Source organism: Dictyostelium purpureum, assembly GCF_000190715.1.
Source record: "Dictyostelium purpureum unplaced genomic scaffold DICPUscaffold_641, whole genome shotgun sequence".
Lineage (NCBI taxonomy): Eukaryota > Evosea > Eumycetozoa > Dictyosteliales > Dictyosteliaceae > Dictyostelium > Dictyostelium purpureum.
In genome coordinates this window covers 1-10,483 of record NW_003519974.1, presented here as the reverse complement: position 1 = coordinate 10,483, position 10,483 = coordinate 1, and the positions used below count along the sequence as shown (strand labels likewise).

Below are 10,483 nucleotides of genomic sequence, written 5' to 3'. Positions count from 1 at the left end.
TTTTAAAAGTGGGGGTGGGCCCTTTTGGGAAGTCTTCCCCATTGCCAATTAAGAACCCAATTTCAGGGGGCGCGGGAACCCCCCAAGAAGGGGGGCCCCCTAAAGGCCCTCCTCCCCTTTAACAAAACTTTAGGGGGTTTATTTGCCGGTTTTTGAAAGTTGGTTGCCCAAAAAGGGTCCAAAACTTTTTTAAAACCTTTAAATAAATTTTTTTCCCCCTTTTTAAATTTCCCCCTTTTAAAAACAAATGATTTTTTAACATTTTTTTTTTTTAAAACCCAAGCTTTTGGGGTTTCCTCAAAGGGCTTTTTTTTTCCCCCCCCCCTTGGGGGCTTATTTTTTTTTTTTTTTTTTTTTTGGTGGCTAATTTTTTTTGGGCCCCTTTTTTTTTTAAAAAATTTTTTGGGGTTTTTTTTTTTTTTTTCCAAAATTAAAAAAATGGGTTTTTTTTTAAAAAAAAAAAAAAAATTTTTTTTAAAAAAAAAAAAAAAAAAAAAGCCTTTGGTTTTTTTTTTTTTTTTTTTTTTTTTAAATAAAAAAAAATAAAAAAAAATAAAATATTTTTTTTTTAGTTTTTTTTGATTAAATTTAATTTTTATTAAATTTTTATAATTTTATTTTTTTATTTATATAAAATAATTATTAGTTATATGATTACATGATTATATGATTACATGATAATATGATAATATGATTATATTTAATATTTAATATTTAATATTTGTTAATAATTATTTTTAAAAAAAAAACAATGACAAAAGATGCAAAAAAATTAAAAATATAATATTTAAATAAAAAAATAATAATAATATTTATTTTTATCCTTTACTAAATGGTTTCCAAATACATATTTTTAATATTAAAAATTCAAATATTAAATATTACCTTATTTACATATAAACAACCAATTAACCCTCCAAATTTATAAAAAAATTTTTTGAAAAAATTTAAATTTTTTTTTTTTTATTTTTTTTTTTTTATTTTCATTTTTCCAAATTATTTATAAACACAATAATTATTTTTGTAAATAGATATAAATAAATAAAACTATATAAATATGACAACTGCTTCTAAAAAAGAAAGATCAGAACCATGGGTTAGTAAATAGTATGGTTAAATATTACTTTAAATTTATATTTTTTAAAATTAATATTAATTTTTTATTATTTAAATTTTTAGCCGTCCAAAAACAATGGATGATGTATCATACCAAGATGATGTAGTATCAGCATTAAAGAAATCATTAAGTACAGGCAATGTAAATATAATAATAATAATACCAATAATAATTATGATTGGTAATGATGAGAAATATTAATAACTATTCACTATTTTAGTTACCACATTTATTATTTTATGGACCACCAGGTACAGGTAAAACATCAACTATATTGGCAATTGCAATGGATATCTATGGACCAGAGTTAATAAAGCAAAGAGTTTTAGAATTAAATGCATCTGATGAAAGAGGTATTGAAATTGTTAGAACAAAGATTAAAAATTTTGCAGGATTTACAGTTAATAAAACAGTATCAAATGGGAACAACGCAGGGGCAACATTTAAATTGATCATATTGGATGAAGCAGATAGCATGACGTCCGATGCACAAGCAGCACTTCGTCGTACCATTGAAACCACATCAAAAACCACCCGTTTTTGTTTATTATGTAATTATATTAGTCGTATTATAGATCCATTGGCTTCAAGATGTGCAAAATTCCGTTTCAAACCATTGGACAGCGAAGCAACTATCGAACGTTTAAAATATATTTCAATTCAAGAGGGTATCAAATGTACAGACTCTGTTTACCAAGCAATTCAAACTGTTAGTGACGGTGATATGCGTAAAGCCATTACCTATTTACAATCAGCTTTTCGTTTCTATGGCAACAAGCTAACAGAAGACACAATTTATAATATCTCTGGAACTTTATCACCTTTGATTATCACTTCTTTAATCAAATCTTGCAAATCAAATTCTTTCAAGGATTTACAGTCGACTGTCCAATCTATCATTAGTCAAGGTTACCCAGTTTCTCAAGTAGTTTCACAATTATTTGATTTTGTTTTATCTGATTCAAAATTCAACGATAAACAAAAATCCCTCATATCAATGAAAATTGGTAATGTCGATAGAAATTTGATTGATGGTTCTGAAGAATTTTTGCAACTATTAGATTTATCTTCATACATAATGAAGTTATTAAATAATAGTAATGACAATGATGAAATGATATCATAACAAATTATAAATAGATAATAAATAATAAATAAATAAATAAATAATTAAATAATAATAAACCAATTAATTTTGGTTTTAATTATTATCATTTAAAAATAAATAAAAATTCAAAAAAAAATATTTTTTGATCATTTTTACCCCTTTATTAAATAAATTATGTGTTATGATTAAAAATTTAATGAAGGTTTTATTGTTAAGTGCTGATAAGAACCAATCTACTATTTTATTGATTTCTTTAATTGAGTATGTTATCCTTGTCGGTTTTTTTCCTCGGAGTGGTGGGTAATGCCAATTCCTGTGTCCTAAAAAGGAATTATCACGGGGAAGATTATCAATATAAAAAAGTTTCGCCCAAAGGGGGGCTCGAACCCCCGACCACAAGGTTAAAAGCCTTGCGCTCTACCGACTGAGCTATCTGGGCAATTAGTTGAAAATAGTTTTTTCACTTTTTTTAGGGGGTTTAATATAAAATATAAAATAAAATCAATCAGACGATATTTTTTGCAATTGTGTAAGCTTCAGAATAATATGGATTTCATTTATATTACATAAATTCTATAATGGTTGTTTTACACAGTGCAAAGGAATTGATACAGTAGTGCGCAAAAGTTTAGACCCCTTTTATAAAATATTTTTTTATTTTTCTTCAATAGTTAAATTATTTATTCCAAAAATCTAAAATATATATATCTGAGCTATACTTATTTATCAACAAATTTTTTTTTTTTTTTTTTTATAATTTTTCTGTTGCATTTTTATTACCTCTGATTAGACATATATGATCTGCAAGAGCTGTTAAGACTATTTAATTGAGATTTCTGAAAAATTATTGATATGATAAAATAAAAATAAAAAAAAAAATAAAATTATAAAAAAAAATATTTTTTAAAATTAAATATATGGTGATTGATGTTTTATAAAAAGGTAAAAAAATGTGTTAATGTTAAATTTTTTATTTAATTAAATGATTAAGTTTAATTCAATATTAAATGAGTGAAATTTATTATAATATGCAGTGGATTTTTTGCTACCTGTTTTAGAACAACAACCACTTTTACAAAAATAAAGAAAAAATTTGTATTTTGTAATGTATTTTATTTACTTTTAATTAATGGACCATTAACAATTTATTGTAGGGGGTTTAAAGAGTGAAATAAATCATTATATTTGAGGTAAATAGAAATTTTGAAAAAATAAAATAATAAAAAAAATTTAAATTTTTTAAAATTAATTCTTTTTATAAAAACAAAATAAACTTCATTAATATTTTTTCATTTTAACAAAGTCTATAAAAACTGCAAATATAATAATTTATTTCACTATGTAAAATTATAAAAAAATATGTTATTATTAATTTTAATTTATAATAATCATGATTAAATATTTTTTTACTTATTTACCTTTATAATTATTTAAAATTCTTATAGTTTTTAATTTAGCAAAATTTTTATATTATATTAATTTTTTATATTTTTTTTTTCTTTATTTTATTTCTATTGAACTTCTATTAAAGTATAACAATTTTTTTTATTTTTTTAATAAATTATAATTTTTAAATTTTAAATTTTTTTTTTTTTTTAAAAATTAAATAAATTTTTAAATTTTAAATTTTTTTTTTTCATAACACTCACACCCACATTTTCACTCTTTGCATTTTATATAATACATATACATTTATTTAATTATACATATACACATCTTACATTTTTTTATAATCAATTTATCACAAACCATATTTCATTAAAAAAAAAAAAAAAAAAAAGTAAAAATGATTTTTCCAATAGTTGGAGCTATCTTCCTTTATTTATTTTTATTTTTTATCTCCAAATACTTCACCAATACCAACAACAACACACCACCACCATCACAACAACAACCACAATCACCACCACAATCACCAGAATCAACCCCACAATCACCAGAATCACCACAATCACCACAATCAACACAATCAACACAACCAAAACGTAGTGCATCAATCCCTAATTATAGAAAACTATTTCAAGATATGGATGCATACGAAAAACAACAACAAGAACAAGATGAACAGGATGAACAACCAGAGCCACAGGCGCCACAACCACAACCACAAACAAAACGTTCTGCATCAATCCCAAATTATAAAAAGCTATTTCAGGATATGGACGCTTTTGAAAAACTACAACAAGAACAAGAACAAGAACAGGAACAAGAACAACAACCACAACCACAACGATCATATTCAACTGCACAATCAACCAGCTATCCAAATTTAAATAAAACCCACTCTCGTTATAATACTGGTAGTGCACCATCAACATATCAACCACAACCACAACAACCACAACATTCTCATTCAACTACACAAGCAAACAGCTATCCTAACTTTAATAAAACCCAATCACGTTATACTACAGGTGGCGTTCCATCAACCAGTCAAAAACAAAACCCTCAACCACCCTTAAATCCAAACCCACAACCATCAAGTGCACATTCTTTTAGATACCCAACATTTAATAGGGATCAATCACGTTATAGTGTTGCTGGTAATTCTACACCCACCAATTCACCACAACAATGCCCACAACAACCACCACAACCATTTAAACCATCAAGGGCAGAATCGAATTACCCAGCATTTAATAGTGCACACTCTCGTTTCAATACTACTGACGGACCAAAACCAGTAAATACTCCAACCGACCAACAACAAAGGGCACACAGATCATCAGAATACCCATCTGTCAATAAAGAACAATCCCGTTACAAGTGTGCTAGTTCAACATCAAATATTCCATCTTTCAGTTCTGCAAATAAAGAAAAATTAGATAGAGAAAAAGCAGAAAAAGAACGTGTTGAAATAGAAAGATTAGAAAAAGAAAAGATGGAAAGAGAAAAGTTGGAAGAGGAAGAAAAAGAAAGAGTCCGTGCAGAAAAGGAACGTGAGGAAAAAGAAAGATTAGAGAAAGAAAGATTAGAGAAAGAAAGATTAGATAAAGAAAAAATAGAAAGGGAGCGTTTAGAAAAAGAAGAGGTTGGCGAATGTTGTATTTGTTACACCCAATTAAACTCCGACAATTCCACCTCGATAGATTGCTCTCACAAATTTTGCTACAGATGCATCACTAAATGGTACCAAATAGAAGATACATGCCCATTGTGCAGAAAAACATTTTATTATATTCAAGTAAGTAATTCATACATTAATATTTATAAATAAAAAATAAAAAATATATATATTAATTTATTTTATTATTTTATTGCAGAGAGAGGGTCGTATTGCAACAGATGTTGAATTGGATAGAATTCTTCAAAAATACAGTTCTGAAAATAATTCCGAAGAAGAGTCCAAAGAAGAGTCCAAAGATGAGTCTGAAGATGATCATTCCGTTTATGAATCAGATTTCGATTCAGACGATCATTCTGTTTATGAATCAAATATCGATTCCAATGATCATTCCAATCATGATTCATCTTCTGTTAACAATGAAGAATTTGTTGACTCTATGGATCTCGATTAGTCATATATTTCAACTCTTTTGAAAAAAGCTCGAAAATGTACCATTAAATTTTGAATATCAAATAGAAAGCAAATTATTAAGGTAACAATAATGATTATCATTAAAATAGTTATAATTATATTTAAATATAAAAGAAACTAATATTTAATTTTAATATCTATTTAGTTAAATTCTAATTCTTTATTTTCCGAATCAATACGTTTTTTGTTTAAGATCTCTAATCAAACATTGGGTTTATGTTAAATAAATAGTCAAAACAAAGTGCACCATAATCATCATGGAATCCATTTACATCAACTATTATCACATTTTTCTTTTGATAGCTCGCAAACATATATTTAAATCACCACTACCACCTCAGTACTTAAATGGAACCACCTCACAAATCACACTCAAAATTATAATCCAGTAGTATAACCACAACCACAAATTCAACTTTTACAACACATACCAAGAACATCACCATCTCAGTACACTTTACCATAACAATGTTAATTATAGCCATTATGGCAGCATTCTAATCAAGTAAGTAAATTTTCATAAAATTAAAAATAAAAACAAAAACTTAAAAAAAAAAAATCAAATAGCTGACATATTTTAATTTAACCCACAGGCTCCAAGAAATTAACAATCATTCATCATTTGTATAATAAACTCTGTATATTTCACTTCTAGATGAATAAATTTTAGTTATTTTAATTTTAGAATTAGACCTCCGGTATCACCCACTTTCTTGTTTACTAATTGTACAGGTAAATATAAATAATTAATAAATCAAAATTAATAAAATAACATATAACTAATATCTATTTTTTTATAAAATTTAAATAGAAAGGTTTTAATCTTTACAATTTAGATTTAAATACACACATAGCTCGGTTCAACACACAAGTATCCAATAGTTATTTATGTAAAATTTCAGAATATTCAAATTTATTTAATTTAAAAGTAATTCGGTAGTGAAAATTGAAGTAAAAATTTTAAAACAGTAATAGAGTAACTATTTGATGGATATAATACATTGCTCTGGCCAAGCAACTATGGTAGCCATCGAATGGTTAAGATGAACAAAAGAGTTAGTGGTCCCTATTCAACATCAATCCACGAATAATCCTTTCACTCAAATAATAACAATGTTGCCAGTCTTCATCCAAGTTTTTAGAATGGAATTTTGGACCTCCTATGTGTTTAACTATAGATTAGTTTATTAATTATATAAATAAATTAAAACTTTATAAATAAAAGAAACAAAAGAGAATTTTATATATCAATAGTTTAACCTTTTTTTAATTAAAATTTTTTTAACTTTATTTATTTAAAATTGTTTTTTTAATATTTGAAAAGAAAACCATAAAACTAAATGATTTTTTTATTTTGTTTATTTTATTTATTTTTTAATGATGAAAGCTTTGACCATCAGCATGATCAATATTTGAAGCCAATGGATGTTTTTGTAAATAATCTATGCTACGAATTAAATCATCAATAAACAATTGGGCCATATCACGACTAAAACCATGTCTAACTAATACTCTTTGAATAACAATGTTTTTTTCTGTAATATTTAATAAATATGAAGCAACTTGCCATCCTCTAATCTTCATTCTTTCAGAAAGATCGTATAAATTGAAATTAACTTTGGCATCCTTCTTTAAAGTCCATGCAACACCTGGGAGACCTGTTTTACCATCATAAATGATATCGAAAATACCTAATTTGCTAACTTGTTCACCTATAAATATACCATGGCCAACACAGACATTGTGAATCTTTGCAAATCCATTTCTACCATGACGAATAAAGTTATAGTATTGAGATACGATAGGACCTGCAGATCTTGAAAAGTTTAATGTAAAGGTTTTCATTAATCCACCTAAATAATCGACTTCAAAAACCAAATCATTGTGTAAATCTTCTTTTTCTCTCCATATAACCCAGCCTACACCTAATGGTGATAAACCATATTTGTGACCTGATGCATTGATGGATTTTACACGTGGTAATCTAAAGTCCCAAATGATATTTGGTTGAATAAATGGAGCAACAAAACCACCACTAGCAGCATCGACGTGAATTGGAATATTGATACCAGTTTCTTTTTGATATTGATCCAATGCATCACTAATACTCTTGACATCTTCGTATTGGAGGGTAAAGGTAACACCTAAAGTTGGTACAACACCAATGGTGTTCTCGTCAACTCTTTTCAAAACCTCTTCAGGTGTCATTAAGTAACGATCTTGTTCCATTGGGATTTCTCTTAATTCGATATCGAAATAAAGTGCAAATTTATGCCAACAAATTTGAACTGGTCCAGTAATTAAATTTGGTTTATCTGTTGGTTTACCTTCTTTCTTTCTTTGTTCTCTCCATCTCCATTTCAATGCTAAACCACCCAACATTGCAGCTTCACTTGAACCAGTAGTTGAACATCCAATAGTACCTGTAGGATTTGGTGAGTTCCATAAATCAGCAATAATGTTGACACATCTATTCTCTATCTCTGCAGTTTGTGGATATTCATCTTTATCGATCATGTTTTTATCTATACATTTATCCATTATTTCGTGCACATTTTTTTCGAGATCAGTTTGACAAAATGTTGCTAAATTTTGTTTTGCATTACCATCTAGTAATAACTCATCCAAAATTAAATTCTTTATAACTTCTGGGTCATTTGGTTCATCTTCAAGTTTAAATTTTGAAATTGGTCTGCATGATGCTTCATCAGCATATGAGTCATAAAATTTACCTAAATTAAAAAATAAAAAATAGAATAATAAAAGTTAAAATAAAAATAAAAATAAATACAAATATTTTTATTTAGAAAAGTTTTTTTTTTACCGTTTAATGTCATTGAGTAGTATTATTTTATTATAACTATAAACTATATGGTGGTTGTTGCATATAAACCAATATTGATCACTTCGTAAAAAAAAAAAAATCTTTAAAAAAACTTTTTTTTAATTAAAAACAAAAAAAATAAAAATAAAAAAAAAACAAAAAAAAAAAAAAAAAAAATAAATTTATTATTTTTATCCTTTATCCGTAATCTTAAAATGTAATTTTTTTTTTTTTTTAATATTTATTATAATGATATTTTATATTTATTTTTAAAATTTATTTATTTTTAAAAATTAACAATTATTTATTATTAATAAATATTTATTTTGATTTCTATTTTTTAAAAAAAAAAATCGCAAAAAATAATATGTCTACCATTATTTTTTTTTTGAAAACTAATAAATATTTCATATTATTTTTTATTTAATGAGTGATTGGTTTTTATTTTTAGTTTTATATTATGATGATTATAAAATAATTATTGATTTTTATAATAATAAAATATAATTTGAAAATAAAAATAAATTTAAATATAAAAAAAAAAAGAAATAAAAGGTTACCATATATAAATTTAAATATGTATAATTAATTGATTAATTTAAATTTTTTTTTTTTTTATAAAATAAATTAAAAATTAAATATTTAAATATTTAAAATTGAAATTATTCCAAAAAAATAATTCTTTGATTTTTTTTCAAATTTTTTAAATCCTTAATTTTTTTTATGAAAATTTTATTTTTTTTGTTTTTTTATTTTTATTAGTATTTCATTTTTTAAAAATTTAAAATTTTATAAATCAAAAATAAAACATTACATTTAATAATACAAAAAATAGTTCAAACAAATAAAAATTAAAAAATAAAATAAAAATAAAAAAAAAAATAAAATGGCAAATTATAAAATAAAAGAAGTTTTCCCAAATAGTATGGTAAATAAAAGAAAGGTTATTGCTTTTGTGATCAAAGATGTTTTTAGTAGTGAGGAGTGTGACGAATGGATAAATATAACAGAGGAAAAGGGATATGAAAAAGCATTGTTAAATATAGGTGGTGGGGAACAAATCTTAGCACCAGAGGTTAGAAATAATGATAGATGTATAATAGATAGTGAAGAAATGGCCGATAAAATATATCAAAGAGTCAAACATTTATTACCAAACGAAATGAATTATCATGAAAAAGTTAGTTTAAATGAAAGGTAAGTTTTAATTATAAATAAATTATTTCAATTTAATAATTATTTTAAAAGTATTAATTTTTTTTTTTTTTTAATTTTAGATTAAGATTTTTAAGATATTATCCAGGACAAGAATTTAAATTACACAGTGATGGACAATATTGTAGAGAAAGTGGTCCCAAAAAAGGTGAATGCTCATTTATTACAATTCAACTATATTTAAATAAAGTGGAAAAAGGAGGTGAAACTTCATTTTTAACTAGTAAATATTTAATAGAAAAAGAGAAATATATTCATGTTAAACCAAAAAAAGGATCAGTTTTAATTTTTCAACATGACCTCTCTCACAAAGGAAGTGCTGTTGAAAAAGGTATAAAATATTGTGTAAGAAGTGATATTATGTATAAACCAATACCAAATACCAAATCAAATTAAAAAAAAAAAATAAAAAAAATATAAATAAAATAAATAATTAAATAAATAGTTCATTATATCATTTTCATTTTCATTTTCATTTTCATTTTCATTTTCATTTTCATTTTCATAGCCTCAACTATTTTAAATAAATATAATTTATATTAAATAATAAATATAAATTAATAAATAAATAAGTTAATATTACTACATTTTCATTTTTTTATATATTCTCTAAAATATTTGAATAGATCATTTTCTTCATTTGGTAAATATAAACTTTTTTATTTTTTAATATTTTATTTT

At 24.6% G+C, this 10,483-nt stretch overlaps 4 protein-coding genes across 4 annotated transcripts; 3 read left to right on the top strand and 1 right to left on the bottom strand.

Moving 5' to 3' along the window:
- Positions 1-1,057: 1,057 nt before the first annotated feature.
- Positions 1,058-2,243, top strand: DICPUDRAFT_44017 (replication factor C subunit; the record flags this gene model as incomplete). The annotated part of the gene is made up of 3 exons (XM_003294783.1): positions 1,058-1,107; positions 1,180-1,258; positions 1,338-2,243. The coding sequence occupies 3 exons, from the start codon at positions 1,058-1,060 to the stop codon at positions 2,241-2,243; spliced, it is 1,035 nt and encodes a 344-aa protein (XP_003294831.1).
- A 1,768-nt stretch (positions 2,244-4,011) lies between these two features.
- Positions 4,012-5,743, top strand: DICPUDRAFT_159900 (uncharacterized protein; the record flags this gene model as incomplete). Its single annotated transcript, XM_003294782.1, has 2 exons — positions 4,012-5,409; positions 5,489-5,743. 2 exons carry the CDS (start codon positions 4,012-4,014, stop codon positions 5,741-5,743), a joined length of 1,653 nt encoding a protein of 550 aa, XP_003294830.1.
- A 1,288-nt stretch (positions 5,744-7,031) lies between these two features.
- Positions 7,032-8,649, bottom strand: GADB (uncharacterized protein). The gene is made up of 2 exons (XM_003294780.1): positions 8,588-8,649; positions 7,032-8,495 (listed from the first exon to the last, which is right to left on the bottom strand). Exons 1-2 carry the CDS (start codon positions 8,598-8,600, stop codon positions 7,138-7,140), a joined length of 1,371 nt encoding a protein of 456 aa, XP_003294828.1. The 5' UTR covers positions 8,601-8,649; the 3' UTR covers positions 7,032-7,137.
- Positions 8,650-9,473: 824 nt separating this feature from the next.
- Positions 9,474-10,198, top strand: DICPUDRAFT_159898 (uncharacterized protein; the record flags this gene model as incomplete). The annotated part of the gene is made up of 2 exons (XM_003294781.1): positions 9,474-9,784; positions 9,865-10,198. 2 exons carry the CDS (start codon positions 9,474-9,476, stop codon positions 10,196-10,198), a joined length of 645 nt encoding a protein of 214 aa, XP_003294829.1.
- Positions 10,199-10,483: the final 285 nt, after the last annotated feature.